Source organism: Bidens hawaiensis, unplaced genomic scaffold, assembly GCF_021521415.1.
Source record: "Bidens hawaiensis isolate Kalapana, Puna unplaced genomic scaffold, B.hawaiensis_p1.1 tig00033131_1, whole genome shotgun sequence".
NCBI classification, from domain to species: domain Eukaryota; kingdom Viridiplantae; phylum Streptophyta; class Magnoliopsida; order Asterales; family Asteraceae; genus Bidens; species Bidens hawaiensis.
Genome location: NW_027495664.1, coordinates 81,616 through 100,101, shown reverse-complemented (window position 1 = coordinate 100,101; position 18,486 = coordinate 81,616). Strand labels below are relative to the sequence as shown.

General features: G+C 35.8%; 1 protein-coding gene across 1 annotated transcript; it reads left to right on the top strand.

The window, feature by feature from the left end:
* Positions 1-9,321: 9,321 nt before the first annotated feature.
* On the top strand, positions 9,322-16,736 carry LOC143584449 (ABC transporter B family member 19-like). The gene is made up of 9 exons (XM_077066505.1): positions 9,322-9,588; positions 9,710-9,764; positions 10,341-10,516; positions 11,120-11,320; positions 11,475-11,734; positions 11,822-12,138; positions 12,221-13,264; positions 13,359-13,600; positions 15,515-16,736. The coding sequence occupies exons 1-9, from the start codon at positions 9,337-9,339 to the stop codon at positions 16,721-16,723; spliced, it is 3,756 nt and encodes a 1,251-aa protein (XP_076922620.1). The 5' UTR covers positions 9,322-9,336; the 3' UTR covers positions 16,724-16,736.
* The last annotated feature ends 1,750 nt before the right edge of the window (positions 16,737-18,486 follow it).

The following is an 18,486-nucleotide window of genomic DNA, read 5'->3' as shown; positions in this document are numbered from 1 at the left end:
AACCAAACCGGTTCAGTTTGGGTTTAAAACGGGTTTTGTACACCTCTAGTTTATTCATCTAAAAAATAGCACCAAGCAATTATAAAATAAATAAAAATGTGAGTGGGCTTATTAGCGAGGAAAGACTTGTGGTCCACTAGGTAAGGTTTACCATTATAGCTTAGTTGGACTAGAATAGTTTGCATGCTGTGTGCTACATTTCCTTTCTTTCATAATTCACTCAAAAGTTGGTGTATGTGATAATTACTTCCATAAGTTTCTTCTGCTTCATAATTAGCTTCTAAACTTCTTCCAAGATTCACTAATCATCACCCCCAATCATTCATACTATTTACAGAAAATATATACACATAAAAGGATATTATATTTGTTTATATTTGTATTATTGGATATAAGTCATTTTTAGTATTCTTTAATTCAAAATAGTAATGTAGTAGGTTTGCCGTGGGGAAGTAACAATCGTTTGGATAACCTGAGAGTCGTATAGCACTTTTAAATTGAAATCATTTGGTGATTCTTAAACACTCAATCAGATAAAACTCACACGAGACAAGAATTCAGTATGGATTTGTGTGAGAATTTTGAACTAGAGAGAACAACCAATTGACCGATTTTTCGTATATGAAGATTAAGGTTGGAAACTGCCTTTGGTGGTGTTCATTTTAATTCCCCGATTGCTTCTGAAATCCACCCAATTTTACTTCGAATTTTAGGGGTGTTTGGGTGAGTTTTTGAAAATTAAAAAAAAAACAAAACAAAACAAAACTCGTTTCTGATTCAAATAGAGCTTTTCCAAATGGCTTATTGACTTTAAAAAGCAAATTAGTCATTTCCAAAAGCTCACCCAAACACCCTAATGTGTGTAAATTCGAAAATTAAAATTCAAATAAATTTTAGTGAAGCAATAATGATAAAAATAAAAAATTCCCAACTATAACAAAGCCAGATCGAACCCAGACATGGGCGGCTTCCATGCGCCCCTTGAAAGAGTCTAGATTCACGTGTGTATTGACGAGTGACTCGTAGGGAAGCAGTTAAGCGAGTTAAAAGATATAAATGCATTGGCTTAACCAACTTAATTTCATGGAATTAGTTGACTATGGTTAATCATATGTTTGCAGGTAGGAGGAGGTATAGGATGAAATTACGAGAACGTGGGCGAAAACGGCGAAGAAAATGGAGTTGAAACGAGAAAGATATGAAGAAAACAAGAAAATCAGCAAAAGCTCCACCGTGGCCCACGGTCAACACCGTGGACCATGGTCAACCCAGCCCCAATCGGACAATTTTCACCGTACCGTGGTCATTCTATGCACCGTGGATGGACAGTGGCCGACTCGTAACAGCTGAGTTTGGGCCACTTTTTAGGACGTTTTTGGGTGTCTTTTCATATACCTTTCAATTGGGGACGGCTTAGAGGCGATTTTTGAAGACAATAATCATATTTTGGGTGTTTGTACTCATTTGTTTATGTTTGGGATTGATATAAACAAGATACTTGATGCATCAATGATCTATCGAGGTATGAGCGGCTAGTTCTATGGTATTCCTCTCGGGATGTAAGGTTAATCGCAAAACACTTTTGTTTATTGTTCTTGAACTTGGATTGATTATCTAAATGTTATGTTAGTATAGTCATGATGTTTGTGTGATTGTTTGTAGCTTGTCTTTATCGCTTATATCTAGTTTTGAACCATGTGTTCTTGGTGTCGTTGACAACCGAGATTTAGTGGAGGGAATTAGGGATAATCGTATTGATTGATTGTTGAGCAACAACCTCGTATTCTATGAATCTGAGTACTTAGTTCTTGATTAATCACAAACAATTGCATGTACTCAAAACCGAGATATTATGGTTTATCCATCAAATGTTAACAAGAGTGTTGAGTAATAACCCGAACCCCGAGAGGAATGCTTGTTTAATTATTCGTTTACAACTTTCGTGTTAGTTTATTTTAGATAAAAAATTAAATCAAAACCAACTTGGAAATTACTGTTTCGTCATTTACATTTATATTAGTTAATCGTTGAGCTACTTATTAACACACTTTTCACAAACTCCTCGTGTTTGATACCCACTTACCACTATCTATTTAGTAGTATTTGGTTTATATTTGAGTGAGCCTTCGACCTCACGTCATGTATGAGGTTCATTAACCTCAAGTTGATTGTATAATATGTTTAATTTCTTTATAAAATATTGGATAGTTAGGAAGAACGACGAATTTGTGATCAATAGTAATAAGTAAAGAATGGGGAAGATTTGAATGGTTTAAATTTTAAAAGATATGATATAATCGACGTGGACATAACAATGAATGTTGCCATATGCCACCCTATAACGATCTTTTGTTGTTGTAATGTCTTACGTTGGTCAAACACTAGCTATACACCCAAAACATCATTTTTGGCTTCAAATATTGACGGAAGTATGTATGCGTATGATGGTCTTGAAATTTTGATGTAAAAAATTATTACTGACATAATTTTTTTAAAGCCAAATTTAAAATAAGTTAGTGCACGATGACCATATATTGTTTTCCTTTATTTAGAAAAAAAGACATTTACATATTTTCCCTTCCTAAACTTTGAAATTACATATTTTCTTAAACCATACTTAAAGAGCATTGTACATTTTGCATTAAAAACTTGTATTTTGAGAAAATATGTAATTTCAAAGGTTTAGGAAGGGGAAATATGTAAAAATCCCTAGAAAAAAAGTCGTGTGGGCTAATAAATAAATTTATAATATTTTTCAAAAAGTTTTGGGAAATACATATTTGTGTATACGATTTAGCGTGTCCTCCGTCAACATATTTTTTTTGTTTTACGTGCTCGTTACTATTCTTAGTCAAGCTAGGTTAGAATAGCATAGAATGTACAAGTATTAATAGCATAATAAAAACACGTTCCTCGTCATTAATATGTTTGCTCGCAGCAAATGTGGCCTCTCAGTAGAATCAATGACTGCATCTTTGATGCACTACTGATACTAGTACAATAGTATATATGAGAATTCTTAATTTGATAGTTGTAACTAGTCCCAGGGCTATGGAACAAAGGACGTAAATGTGTTGTCGATTAATTGATTGTCAACATATAAGATTATGAAACAAGCTAGGACAAAACCAAGTAAACATTAAGATCAAGTTACCAGATACTATAAAACACGTAAGGCTGCGCTGTAGAGGTGTCATCCATGCTAGGTGGGCATGATGGCGCCCTCCACACCGTGCCAGACAATTCATCAAGTGGAGCATGGCCACTCTCATCATCCCCGTGGCGACGGCATGGCTACTCGCCCTACTTTTTGGCCTATGAATCAATTGTATGCACCAATCAAAAAATCCACATCACCCTACTAACCAATTTTCTTTTTTTGTTTAATTATGATGTATATTAATTTTATTATTTTAATGAGGTAGCGGCTACTAGTTATCCTACGTAGCAGCGATGTGATGCGATAAGCAACTCTTGCTAATTATCCCCTAACACATAGCCTTATTACAATCTTTATTAAGTCATAATACACAAACAAGATTTTAAAGTATCATAATATCTGTTATTTCCATCATTCTCTATTAAAAGAAAATGAATTTTACATTGAACATGAAGTGGTCCCAAAGTTTTATCCCCTAGAAAGCACATCACATGCCCCTTCATACCAACCCTTTGTACGTGGTACCACAAAGATTCTAGGTTTAAATAATTTCCTAAAACTAATCTTTTGTCCCCCAAAGTCCTAACAACACAACCATAACCACTTTCTTTAACTCATAAAAATATATATCCATCTAAAAGATAAATATAAAAATATAACTTTTTGTTGTTTTTTTAATAATAAGTATATTTTAAAATGTCAGTACAAAGACATATAAAGAAAGTAAAAAATTCTGGTGTAAAAGCATCATTTTAAACATTAGCATTTGCCTTAAGTTGAGGAATAAATACATGATTCGACCTTTTTTTTAATTATATAATATTTACATTTTTATTTGTCGAGTAGTTGAGATAGCATTTGCCTTTTACTTGTTTTTAAATCCATATTTAGAAATATGAACTAATTGAATTATATTTAAATCGTCGTTATATTTATCACACATTAAAGGAGAAATTTTATAAGGCTGTGGCTAGACCGGCGATGTTGTAAGGAATAGGGGTGTTCAAGAAATCCGAAAAAAACCGAAATCCAAACCGAAAACGAAACCCGAATAATCCGATCCGAATTCTTATTCGGATATTCGGATTGGATCGATCCGAATAACTAATTCGGATCGGATTCGGATAGGGATTTCAAAAATTCCGGATTGTTCAGATTATTCGGATATCCGAATAATCCGAATATATAACATGTTATTAGTGTATATAGCAAAGTCCATTAACATTTACAATAACTTTATAACTATAACTTTATTATTCGTTCAATCAACCTAACACACCATAGACAAAAATGTGGTCTTATACTCTCTAACATTACTTAACTTCCTTGTTCTTGTAGTGTTTTATTTTATTTTCTAGTTTTCTATGTTTATTTAATAAAACTTAAGTTTGTATATATGTTATACGGATTATTTGGATAATTTCGGATTATCCGAATCCGATCCGAATCTATCCGAATTCAATTCGGATCGGATTCGGATTGGATAGGAATGTCCCTAATTCGGATCGGATCGGATTTCGGATAGGGTTTCAAAATTTTCAAATCAGAACAATCCGAACCGAATAAACCGAATAATCCGTTATCCGATCCGATGAACACCCCTAGTAAGGAATATATTGTTGGGATATACACATAAGCTGGATGTAGCAGAGATAAGATTGTTGAGGTGGATGTGCGGGAATATAAGGTCTAATCGAATAAGAAACGACGTTTTATAGAAAAGGATAAGGCAGCTAGTGTATTCGATAAGATAAGAAAGGGGAGATTTATGTGGTTTGGACACGTGAAGATAATACAAATGACAAATTCTATTAGATCAACAGAAGACACTACTATAGAAGGCGGGAGGGGTAGAGGCAGACCCAAATTAATTTAGGATGAGATGATTAATGATTTGATAGGCTTGTATGTCTCTGAGGATATGGTTGATGATAGCACGTCTTGAAGACGTAGAATTAAGATTAATGATTTTTTAAAAAAGGATATAATTTTGATTAGAAACATGTCTTACATAACACTGCTTTTTTTTAGAACGGCGACTTTCTTGTATTTAGGCTACCACATTTTTCAAATTGAGAGAGTCCTGACGCCCCAATCTGGCCAGACTATGTTGTCTTAACCGGGCCCACGCTGGCTTCAGAGTTTGGCTTAAGTGTTCCCTCGGGAAACCATACCGCCGATGCCACCTGACAATCGTTGTGCCACCACAAGAGCAGAACTCTCTGGCGTAACATAGGGTGGGACGAAAACCCGAGTGGGCTCAGAGTTTGAACTGGCAACCTTTGCACAAGCCCTAGCTTAAATATTTCATTGCTAATGTCCGCCCAAAAGTGACACAAGTGGGACTCTAACTTGGGTCTCCCTGAATAACCTAAGCCTTCTACCACTAGGCTACAAGTGGGGATGGGCATAACATTATTTACTCAGTATAATTTGTTGTTATTATTACTGTTGTTGTTATTATTATTATTTTGATTTATTATCACTATTATTATTATTATTAATTATTATTATTTTTTTGTGAATACTAAATACCATACTATTTTAATTTTTTTTACCTTATTTGTTTCTACTATTATGTTGTTTGTTTTGGAGTCGAGAGTCCCACTGGAAACAACCTCTTTATTTTGGGAGATTGAGGCAAGGTCTGCTCACATTTTATCATTTTCAGACCATATTAATAGTTTTTTCTACTTATTGTATTTACTGGGTATGATTGTTGTTATATTTATTTGACCTAATGTTCCTACTTACGTGCCCTCCTCTTTCTTCATGTCTTTTCACATAGTACTTCTAGGTTAAGAAACTGCAATTACAGCATAAGAATAGGACACTTAGAAATGACTATTATAGATAGAAAAGATAAAAAGGAACCATTTTTTTCTTTCTTTCTGTTTTTCACTATTCGAAATGTTGTCAAATTAAAATATTAAAATAAACTAATAAAGAGAATCAATAAAAACAATATAGAAGGAGAAAAATTGACTTCCTTTCATTAGTTTATTGGTTGATAAATGTATAAAAGTTGCATTTCGTATTACATAAAATTTTCTTTGCAGGCTAACTTCAAGTTCATTAGAACTCCACTCAAATGTTCATTGATAACTTTATAAACCTTGTGCACATGTAAATTTAAATACGTTATGTTAGTGTTTGTTTTTTGAAAAAAGCTCTGCAAGCTCTTTTGTCAGCGTCACGCAGACCATATGCAGACGTGAGCTTCTATAGAGTGTTTGTTTTCTCGTAAATATTTCTTTAAAAAACGTATGAGCGGGCTATTCTTGGTGTAGATCTAGCTTAATCTCTTTTTACCTCGTAAACTATTGTTCTCCTTCACAAACTCTTAACCCTAGCTACCACCCCTTGCTCCTCCACCGGTCGTCTCCCCTCCACTGGTTGTCGCCCCTCATAGCCCCTACTCCACCGATCGAAATCCAACACTCGAGGAATAAATCTACTATGTTGGTTCGTTATCTCTCGTCCACACTGCTCTTCGCCTCCGCCTGCTGTCTCTTCCGAACTTCAACGTTGATTGTAAGTGAAATTAACAACCTTTGGATTTTTTAACAATCTGCAAAAGTTAAAAAAACAAACAGCCTTCTTATTACATAGTGCAGACTTTTGGTTTACCTCTTCTTCTACGAATACATGTAAATGTGGTTTGTAGACTATAGACATTTTAGCTCTTAATGTTTTCTCCCCCCCCCCCCCCCCCCTTTTCATGTTCATAATAAAATTATTTCAAATGTTATGTTATTAAAAATATATCAAATAGTATATATGAAATAAAAAAAACGTTAAACGCCTCAACTGAGCAAAATGGTTCGGTTTAGTCCGGTTAGAAGTGGACCAATTATATGTACAGTTTGAAACTAAAAACAAAATGTTCTTTTTATGTATACAGATCAAACTTTTGTAATACGTATATCTTTTTTATTATAATAAAGTATTGGTCAACAAATTAATCAATTGCGATACATAACTTGCGAAATGCATCACTATTTTTCTTAGTACGATAACGATATGAGCTCGAGATCATCTAATAGTAAGATCCGAGTAAAAATCCAATAAACTGGAAAAAAATCAAACCTCTTTGTCAGTCTAGGCATTTTGTTTATTTCTTTAACAACCATAGATACCAGTTCTGTCTACTACTCTTTCAAAATTGTCTGAATTAAATTGTGAGCAGTAGCTAAGCTTGGACCCTGTTTGAAAAGGGGGGGGGGGGGTGTCAATATAAAAGTTTTTAGACGAAAATATGTAAGTAGGGCTTTAGACCCATAATTAATTAACGCCTTCAAATAAAAAAAAACATTCTATATAGATTTTTTATCGACAAACTAGACATAATTAATTATTTTTGGTCTAGTTGTAAACATTTGTGCTTCTTAGTTGTAGGTCTCAGGTTCAAGACCGGTTATTAGCACTTTTATTTTGGGTTTTTTGACACAGTTGTCTTAAAAGGGTCACGAAATCTCATTTCGATTTAAACCTTTAACATCGTTGAGTCCAGGGCCGGCCCAACTAATTTGGGGATCCAAAGCTAAATGAAAATTCGAGGCCCTTCTCCATAATAATTTATTAATACAAAAATGTCTTGCTTTATTTCGGTTTGAAACCGAAAATAATTAGTTCTTTATATGACAAAGGCAATTAGACCATTAGTGACGTTTTTTTGGCTTATAATTAATGTCATTTACTAAGTTCGTAGAAAGCGAATGTGCTTAAGTAATTGAGTGAAATTAATTACAAAATTAAAGGGAAATTCTAGGTATTGTAATTTATTTTATTGAAATTGGGTGGAGATAATGTAGGTTATTGTTTTTAAATTTTATTTAAATAGGACCCAAAATTGTTATATATTAACTAGGCTAGAACTTATGTTTTACACGGGTGAAAATATAATTAAAATAAAAAATTATTATATGTAATATTTAACTTCAGTTATTTCATATACTAATTTTTATTTATGACTTTTTTAATAAGTTTTTGATATATTATTCACTATAATTTTAAGTTGAAAATAAAACGTTTGTGTTAGATTTATTGTAAAAATAAAATATTCATACTAATATTGTTATATTAAATATTGTGTGTATAAAAATGATATTTATAACAAAATGTTGTCACAGATTTAAAAAATAAATTTACAAAGACTAAGTTTTGGTTACAAAAGAAAATAGATAAAACTATATTATATTTTAAAATGAAAAGAGAAATGATGAACAATCTTAAATGACTATGCTAAAAAGATATTAGAAGACAATGGGATATTGTGAATTATGAAAATATTAACAATTAAGTATAATTTTGGTTTTGTACTTGAAAAGAAATTACATTTATATATGTTAAGTCAAAAATTCTAACACAATTACCACTTTAGTATGGTTTGTAAGCACATTTGGTTTGAAACATGAGATCTTGGATTTGAATCCCGTATCACACAATAATTTCAAAATTTTGTAAAGTCTTATGGGTCATTGGCTATAATATAGGTAAGCGGGTCATGTGGGCAAATAAACTAGTTAACTGAACCGACCCGAAAACTGAACCGAAACCGAACCGGTTTGAAACCGATTATGTAGAAACCGATTGAAACCGTAGGTTCGAAACCCCTTTGTAATTTTCTTCACCAAAACCGGTTCCAAACCGGTTAACCGAACCGAAACCGGCTAAAACCGGGTCAAAACCCGAACCGAAACCGATCAAAACCCAAACCGAAACCGATCGTAACATGGTAAGAAATTGCTTTCAACCCGAACCGAAACCGACCATAAACCAATTTTAACTTTTGTTAATCAAACCGAACCGGTTTTAAGTTTTAAATCAGTTTGTGCACCTTTAACGTGAACGTGAAGTGCTTAATTAAATTACATTAGAATAGTTAGATTCTATTCTAATTTCTAACTCGAATTTTGGTGCTTTTCTGCCTTTTGTAAACCAGGGTTAAACTTAAACTCACCTCTTGTTTTATAATAATAATAATAATAATAATAATTATTATTACTATATATTTAACCCCCAACTTCACATTCTCCAAACACCCCACGCACCCTCTCTTATTACTTTGACCACCAGTCCACTCACTCTCTCTCGTTACACCACTCCACCCTTCATCCTTAGATCTCACTCTTCCTTCCTTCATGCTTATCAATCTCTCGTAACAAGCTTCCAAAATGACAGACACACCGGACACAACCAAACCAATGCCGCCACTGGCAGAAAAAAAGAAAGAACAAACTCTACCGTTTCATCAACTCTTCTCATTCGCCGACAACCTCGACTACGTCCTCATGATCCTAGGTACCATCGGCGCCATCATTCACGGATCCTCCATGCCCTTTTTTTTCTTGCTGTTCGGTCAAATGGTCAACGGCTTCGGTAAAAACCAGTCGGACTTAAACTCCATGACTCACCAAGTCTCCAAGGTGTGTTTTTTCATTATTCATTATAAATAAATTTATTCTTCTTCTTGTTCTTCTTGTTTCATGTTTCAGATCTACCTTATAATAATTTACTTACCATGTATTATTATTATTATTATTGCAGTATGCTTTGTACTTCGTCTATCTCGGAATAGTGGTATGCTTATCGTCTTACGCAGGTACGTATATTAATTATAGCAATCAATCAATAATAATAATAGTCGTCATCATCATGCAATGGCGAACGTTAGTTAGGGCCTGGATGGCCCCGACACCCCCCCTGCTGTTTTTTACGCAGCTGGGTAAATTTATCCGAAATTTTTTTACACATAGTGTAAATAAATTTAACCGTTTTCAGCCGAAAATTTTTATACATAGTGTAAAATTTAGCCATTTTCGGCCGAAACTTTTTTATACGCGGTATAAAATTTAGCCGTTTTCGACCAAAATTTTTTATACGAAGTATAAATTTAGCCGTTTTATTTTGTATAATTTTTTAGTCTGCCCCGATATATTAGGCAAGCTTCACCACTGACTTCATGAAATTATTATTTTCATGTGGGTACGTATGTATTTTAGCCCATTCATCAAGGATGAGGTGCACGTGGATCACTTGCCATCTTTGTCCTATTATCTGGACCTGGTCAAATATTGGAATATTTTTTTTAATGTCCCGTCTCCATCTCCACCTGCTGCTATCACTTTCAAATTATGTTATTAATACTTTACTTAACTGATGATTAATATATCATTAGAGATCGGATGCTGGATGTATACCGGCGAGCGTCAAGTGAGCGCGTTGAGGAAGAAGTATCTTGAAGCGGTTTTGAAACAAGACGTCGGGTTTTACGATACAGATTCAAGAACTGGTGATATTGTTTTTAGCATGTCAATGGACACGCTTCTTGTTCAAGATGCTATAAGTGAGAAGGTATATTTGTAAAACGTAATATGTCCTTTCAGTTTTCGGTATTAAATGTGATGTAACAGTAAGTCTAGAGTTAATTCTAGGAAGAAATATCATCGGTTATGCGTGATGCATTAATGATGGGGATGTAGGGGTCCAGTTTAAACTAGAATTTATCTGGTGTAACGGCACAGTTTAACCTAATATTGTTTACCTTTACAGTTTGGGGTTGACTCAATGTAGTCAGAGGCCTAAAACTAACCAAAATGTTGAGGCATTTTCTTCTTTTCATACGTATAGTACTAAAGAGTATCCAAGAATTATGAAATATGGATAATGGAGCGATAATGGATATGAGACATTCCATCTTAATTTTTACTTAAAAAAAAGTCTATTTAAAAAAACCGAGAATACATAACTCGCATTTCAGATAGAGGCCCTATAAAGCTGGAGGCCTACAGCCATGACCTGGTTTAGCTTACCCACGAGACAGTATAACTCGCATTTTAGATAGAGGCCCTTTAAAGTTGGAGGCCTAAAGCCATGACCTGGTTTAGCCTACCCACGAGACAGCCCTGTTTACAGTTTTACACTTGCTTACACTGCGGTTTAATTTTTTAACATTAGGTGGGAAACTTTATTCATTATCTTTCGACGTTTTTGGCTGGATTGGTGGTTGGTTTTGTGTCCGCATGGAAGCTAGCTCTTCTGAGTGTTGCGGTGATACCTGGGATCGCGTTTGCAGGCGGTTTGTACGCGTATACTCTCACAGGCCTCACTTCCAAGAGCCGTGAATCGTATGCGAATGCTGGCATCATTGCTGAACAGGTGATCATGTTATTGAAATTTGGTTTGATTTCCACGTAACTTTGTGTATCTTGATCACAATCATTTACTTTGGCATGGATGCTATACATACTATTAATAATTAATGATAATGATTAATAAACTAGTAATTCAATCATTGTATCGATGTTACTAGGCTATTGCACAAGTAAGAACCGTGTACTCGTATGTGGGCGAAACGAAGGCTTTGGACTCGTATTCAGATGCAATTCAGCACACACTTAAGCTCGGTTACAAGGCGGGAATGGCTAAGGGTTTGGGACTGGGATGTACATATGGGATTGCTTGTATGTCATGGGCACTTGTGTTCTGGTATGCCGGTGTGTTTATTAGGAACGGGCAAACAGATGGTGGCAAAGCGTTCACTGCAATCTTCTCCGCCATTGTTGGTGGCATGTAAGATTCATACTCCTTATTACACACACTCGTGAGTCGTGACTCATTTTTCGTAATTAAGAATTTCAAACTAATGGATCTTAACAGGAGTTTGGGCCAATCTTTTTCGAATCTTGGAGCTTTTAGTAAAGGGAAAGCTGCTGGATATAAGTTATTTGAAGTTATTAAGCAAAAACCGACAATTGTTCAAGACTCTACGGATGGGATGTGTTTGGATAAAGTTAATGGAGATATTGAGTTTAAGGATATAACTTTCAGTTATCCTTCAAGACCAGATGTCTTTATTTTTAGAAACTTCAATATTTTATTCCCTGCTGGGAAAACAGTTGCGGTTGTTGGTGGTAGCGGGTCCGGTAAAAGCACAGTTATTTCACTGATAGAACGGTTTTACGACCCAAGTCAAGGTAGTTTGAACTTTGAAGTAAATTTCTTATTTTAGGAAGTAACACATTTTGTTAATGTTAGCTAACTTGAGGTGTTATGCAGGGCAAATATTGCTAGACAATGTGGATATTAAAACGTTACATCTGCGATGGTTGCGTGATCAAATCGGTCTAGTGAACCAAGAGCCTGCACTCTTTGCTACAACCATAATGGAAAACATACTTTATGGAAAACCCGATGCGAATCAAGCTGACGTGGAGGCTGCAGCCAGTGCAGCCAATGCCCACAACTTCATTATCTCACTTCCAAACGGCTACAACACCCACGTGGGCGAGCGTGGGGTCCAGCTATCGGGCGGTCAAAAACAAAGGATCACAATCGCGAGAGCCATGTTAAAAAACCCGAAAATACTCCTCCTTGATGAAGCCACCAGCGCCCTTGATTCCGGGTCCGAGAGCATTGTTCAAGAAGCCCTTGACCGGTTAATGGTCGGGAGAACAACCGTGGTGGTTGCGCATCGGTTATCGACAATAAGAAACGTTAACTCGATAGCAGTTATCCAGCAAGGACAGATTGTTGAAACCGGGACCCACGAGGAGTTAATCTCCAAACCAGGCGCTTACGCCTCGTTAATCAGGTTTCAAGAAATGGCGGGTACCCGAGACTTTTCAAACCCGTCAACTCATCGCATGCGCTCGACGCGTTTAAGCCATTCATTGTCTACAAAGTCTCTTAGTTTAAGATCTGGAAGCTTGAGAAACTTAAGTTACTCGTACAGTACCGGGGCAGACGGTCGTATAGAAATGATATCAAACGCTGAAACGGATCGAAAGAATCATGCTCCAAGCAATTATTTTTTCAGGCTGTTGAAGATGAACGCACCCGAATGGCCTTACTCGATAATGGGCGCGGTGGGGTCCATCTTATCCGGGTTCATCGGCCCGACGTTTGCGATTGTGATGAGTAATATGATTGAAGTTTTTTACTTCAACAACCCTGCTCAAATGGAAAAAAAGACAAAAGAATATGTTTTTATCTACGTTGGAGCGGGTTTATACGCGGTTGTAGCGTATTTAATTCAGCATTACTTCTTTAGTATCATGGGAGAGAATCTTACTACACGAGTGAGGCGAATGATGCTTTCAGGTATATTTACATTGTCAGTATAGATTATTATCAGTCATAGTTTATAATCTTATACCATTATATATCATGATATGTTTTGGTTTTGGTTTTGTAGCGATTTTGAGGAATGAAGTGGGATGGTTCGATGAAGAGGAGCATAACTCGAGCCTGGTTGCGGCCCGGTTAGCCACGGACGCTGCGGATGTGAAATCGGCTATAGCCGAGCGGATATCGGTTATATTACAGAACATGACATCTTTGTTAACTTCATTTGTGGTTGCGTTTATTGTGGAATGGAGGGTTTCACTCCTCATTCTTGGGACCTTTCCTCTTCTTGTTTTGGCCCATTTTGCTCAGGTAATTAAATACGCTTTATCTTATTTTATATTCATGTTCCATTTGTTATATGAATTTTGATAACAATATGAACATATTAAAGAAATCAAGATAACCACGAGTGATGGAACATAGAATTGATAAAAGTTTAAGCATCACTTTTCATAATATCGAATCTTGATTTTGGGTAATATTATCTTGATATAAAAGGACAAGAACGTATATTCAAAGTTGTGTAAATCTATCTAGTGCCCTGCATGTGCTTCCTGTTCATACTTTCCGGAATTCACACCAAATAATAAATAATCTAGGGATAGCAAAAAAAAAACCCGATACCCAAAACTTGTGAACTACGTCCGTCCAAACCGTTCGCCGCTTGTTTGGAAATTGCTTAAAAAAAGCTCGTTTGTTTTTCGCTCGATTGTAAACGAGCCGTTCTGCTCAGTTCGGTTTGTAAATGAGCCAAGCAACGAGCAAAGGTCTGCTTGGTTCGGTTCGGCTCAAATATTTTTAATTTATTTTATATATAATATAAAATTATATATGAACAAAAATATAAATAAATAGACAACACACATAAATATAGGTATACAATTTTTTAAACCCTTTAAAATTTTGTTAATTTTATAGTTTTATTTGTTCGTTTTAAGTTTCTAGAATACATGAAGTTTGTTAACATGTTCATTATATCTCGTCTCATATTTATTTCTCATAAAAATTTACAACCTAACTACTAATATGTTTACAAAATATATTATTTATAGCCTTCAAACTTGTTTCTTATTGAAAATTTTAATGTGAAAAAGAAATAAGTGACGCTCGAAAACCGCTCGATATTCGATCGAAAAATAATCAATGTTGTAAAAATCCGCTAGACTCTCGGGTATTCGCAGCTCCTCAGTTGACCGACTTGACAGCGTCTAACAATTAAACTTATTTTTAGAGTGGGGTGAAAAAGATGACATGAAATTTACTTGATTGCAATGTTTACCAAGACATGAGATGAACAGCATAGATTCTTTAGCCCGTGACCGTTGCCACACTCTGTTCAACATATCAAGTTTCAGTTTTAATTTCCATGGTTGTCAGATGCATTATTTGCCAAGAGTTTTGTTTTCTTGCATTTAAAACTTCTTCACACAAATTGAATACTGTACTAGTCTTATTGGTTTTCAACCATCTGAGTCATGCCTGTGACTGTGACTGTCCTTTTGTCACATACTCATTTACTTCTCCAACACTTCGTGGTCCCAGACACCAATAAGTTTATTCACTTTTTTAACCCCTCACCATTTTACTATACACTATGTCATTTTCAATTTTTTTACAATCACTTAAAAACTTAACATGACTATTTCACACACAAATTCCAATAAGCGGGTTTGCACGGGTAAAAATGGGTTCGGGTCAGTATAGATTTTGAGCAAAATCAATTTGATCGGGTCAAAACGGGTCGTTTTATAAAAGCTATCAATTTGGTCTGGATCAAGATGGAGTCGTGCTGAAATGTGTCGTTTTAGTAAAAAGTATCAAAACAGGTGCACACGCTATATTTTTTTTTCTTATGGTGGCTAGTGGTAGTGACGGTGTCAATGTCAGCAATGGTAGGGCGGTGCGGTGTTGATGAGCGGTAGAGGCGCTGACGATGGTGTCAGTGGCAACTAGTAGCGTAGTAGAAGGTGCTAACCCCGTTTGGACCTATTTAAGTTAACACGTTTTATAATGATTACATGTTAACTAGTTTGAGTAGACCAAAATTGACCCGTTGACTGATTTGAGATACCCAAGTGAACCGACGTGCGTTTTATTTAGTTACGGTGAACAAAACTGATGATATTGGCTGCTATGAGTGACCGAATGCTACATTTTATGTTTAAAGTTTAAACCATGTATTTCTTAACAAGAAAATAACATGATCCGTTTTACATTTTGCAGCAACTTTCTCTAAAAGGTTTTGCTGGAGACACTGCGAAAGCGCACGCGAAAACGAGCATGATCGCGGGTGAAGGCGTAAGCAACATTCGAACCGTGGCAGCGTTCAACGCGCAAGGCAAGATCCTTTCATTATTCTCGGCCGAGCTTCGCGTCCCACAAAAACAAAGCCTTCGTCGAAGTCAACTATCGGGCATAATATTCGGCGTCTCCCAACTCGCTCTATACGCGTCCGAAGCTCTAATCCTATGGTACGGGTGCCGCCTTGTTACCAAAGGCCTCTCAACCTTCTCGAAAGTGATCAAAGTATTCATCGTCCTCGTCATAACCGCGAACTCAGTAGCCGAAACAGTTAGCCTCGCACCCGAGATCATCCGAGGCGGTGAAGCCATCGGGTCAGTATTTTCAATACTCGACCGATCAACCCGAATCGACCCGGACGACCCAGACGCCGACCCGGTTGAAACGGTTCGTGGAGAGATCGAGCTACGCCACGTCGACTTCGCATACCCTTCACGGCCCGACGTGCTCCTGTTCAAAGACTTTAGTCTTCGAATACGGGCTGGTCAGAGCCAGGCTCTAGTTGGAGCTAGCGGGTCCGGGAAAAGCTCGGTGATTGCGTTAATCGAGCGATTCTACGACCCGACCGCGGGTAAAGTTATGATCGACGGGAAAGACATTCGACAGTTAAATCTTAAGTCACTTCGGTTAAAAATCGGTCTAGTCCAACAAGAGCCCGCGCTATTCGCCACAACGATAATGGAAAACATCGCGTACGGTAAAGACAACGCTACCGAGGCGGAAGTTATCGAGGCAGCAACCGCAGCAAACGTGCACGCATTCATTAGCGGGTTACGCGAAGGATACAACACTCCGGTCGGGGAACGCGGCGATCAACTCTCGGGTGGGCAAAAGCAAAGAATCGCAATAGCCCGAGCGGTTTTAAAAAACCCGAGTATTTTATTACTAGACGAGGCGACAAGTGCGCTAGATGCGGAGTCAGAGTGCGTGTTACAAGAAGCACTCGAGAGGCTAATGAGGGGCCGAACCACGGTGTTGGTGGCGCATCGGTTGTCAACGATTCGAGGGGTTGATAGTATCGGTGTTGTTCAGGATGGTCGAATCGTGGAACAAGGGGGTCATGGTGAGCTTGTGAGTCGACCCGAAGGGGCTTACTCTAGGCTCCTGCAACTACAACAACATCGTGTATGACTATAAAATGGTTGTTTTTTACATAGTAGATTGGTTTCCAATCGTTAGATTTCATATGTTTGGTTGGCTGGTAGTTGGTTCCGTTATAACTTACCATCCCCGAGATTTGTAACTGAATGTTTGTAATGTTATATATATAACTTATAACTATATGTTTATTTATTCGTATAACTAGGATATATCCCGTGTATTATACAATAAAAAGGTTAAATTTAATAATATATGTAATAACATATTTTATGAGTTAATAAGATATAAATAATAATAAATAAAATTTTATAATTTATAAATATTTAAAAACCTCATTTAATACAATATTTTGTAACCTTGTTAGTAATTTTATAAATGGTAATAATATTAGTTAGCATCCTAGTTTGCTACTTTAGTTGAATGACACGTGGAAGAATGTTTGGTATCATTTTAGAGACTATAGTTACATAATTATTTAGGGTGTTTTATTGCTTTGGTTTTCGGTTATTTTGTTTATTTGGTTTGGAATTTTATTTAGTTGTAACTGAATATTGAAACTGAACGAAACTGAAGTCAATAAGGTCTAAACTGAACTGAATAATCAAGTCAAATTCAACTCGGTTTTCAGTTTCAACTGAATAACTTATTTTTGTTATTTTCTTAATGGAAAATTGGAAATAAATAATTTCACCTTTTGTGTATTGGCCGATAATAATCTCACTTTTAAAAATCACTACAAACGGTTCAACCTTTCAACTATTTTTTTTAAATGGTCCTTCGTTAAAAAACAATTAACTTTGTTACGCTTTTTTCCAAGTTTTCAAACCGATGTTTTAGGGCTTTTGATCGGAAGAAGGATACGAGTCAACTTATGTTAAACTTATCACTGCTTCGAGATAAGTTTTGCATTAGTTGACTCGTATCCTTCTTCCAATCATAAGCCCTAAAACATCGGTTTGAAACTCGGAAAAAACGTAACGGCGTTAATTGTTTTTTTAACGGAGGAGAATCGAGACAAAAATAGTTGAAATGTTGGACTGTTGGTAGTGATTTTTAAATGTGAGATTATTATCGGCCAATATACAAAAGCTGAGATTATTTATTTCCAATTTGCCTTTCTTAATCCTTTTTTATATCTTTGTTTACCATTATTGGTTATTGAATTAGGTTAGGCTAAATAAATTCGACTAGATTTGTAATTGAATGAGGCTAAATGAAAAATCTTAAATAACCATTAATATTATTTGTTATGTGGTTTATTTGGATTACCGAAAACTAAATTTATAATTTTGGTTCGTTTTAATAAGTTTCAGGTTGATTTAATTTTTGATTTAGGTTGTTTCAAACGGAATAATGAGCATCCATAACCCTTGTACTAACCAACTCTATTGATTTAATAAGCAGCCCCCTAATCAACTCCCATTTATAGGGGTTTGTCTATTGCTAAATACTAAAAGAAACTTCGATTTGGTTCGGTCACAAAGAACAAATAAGTTTTAGTAATCTAATAATTAGTTTATCAACAAGTTTTATGATATTCAAAAAATTAAAGTATTCAAACAAATAATCAACTACAAGCCCGGTGTCAAATACAAAGTCATTTAAATATCCAAAGATCCGGATATAAACCTATAGGAAAGCAAAATAAATTTGTCTTAAAAAAAAAAGCTAATCTAGCAAATTTAAGGTAAAGACTTCAAGCGGAGCAATGGACCGGAGGAGACTGTGGTGACGCGGTCGATGATCGGTGCAACGTTCGGTACTGAAAATACCGTTCCCGAACATCACAAATT

Bases quoted from the DNA above. Each gene is read 5' to 3' on its own strand.
- LOC143584449 (XM_077066505.1), top strand. From the start codon at position 9,337: ATGACAGACACACCGGACACAACCAAACCAATGCCGCCACTGGCAGAA. The intron at 10,517-11,119 runs GTATATTTGTAA...TTTTAACATTAG, and splicing joins AAGATGCTATAAGTGAGAAG to GTGGGAAACTTTATTCATTA. The intron at 13,601-15,514 runs GTAATTAAATAC...TACATTTTGCAG, and splicing joins TTTTGGCCCATTTTGCTCAG to CAACTTTCTCTAAAAGGTTT.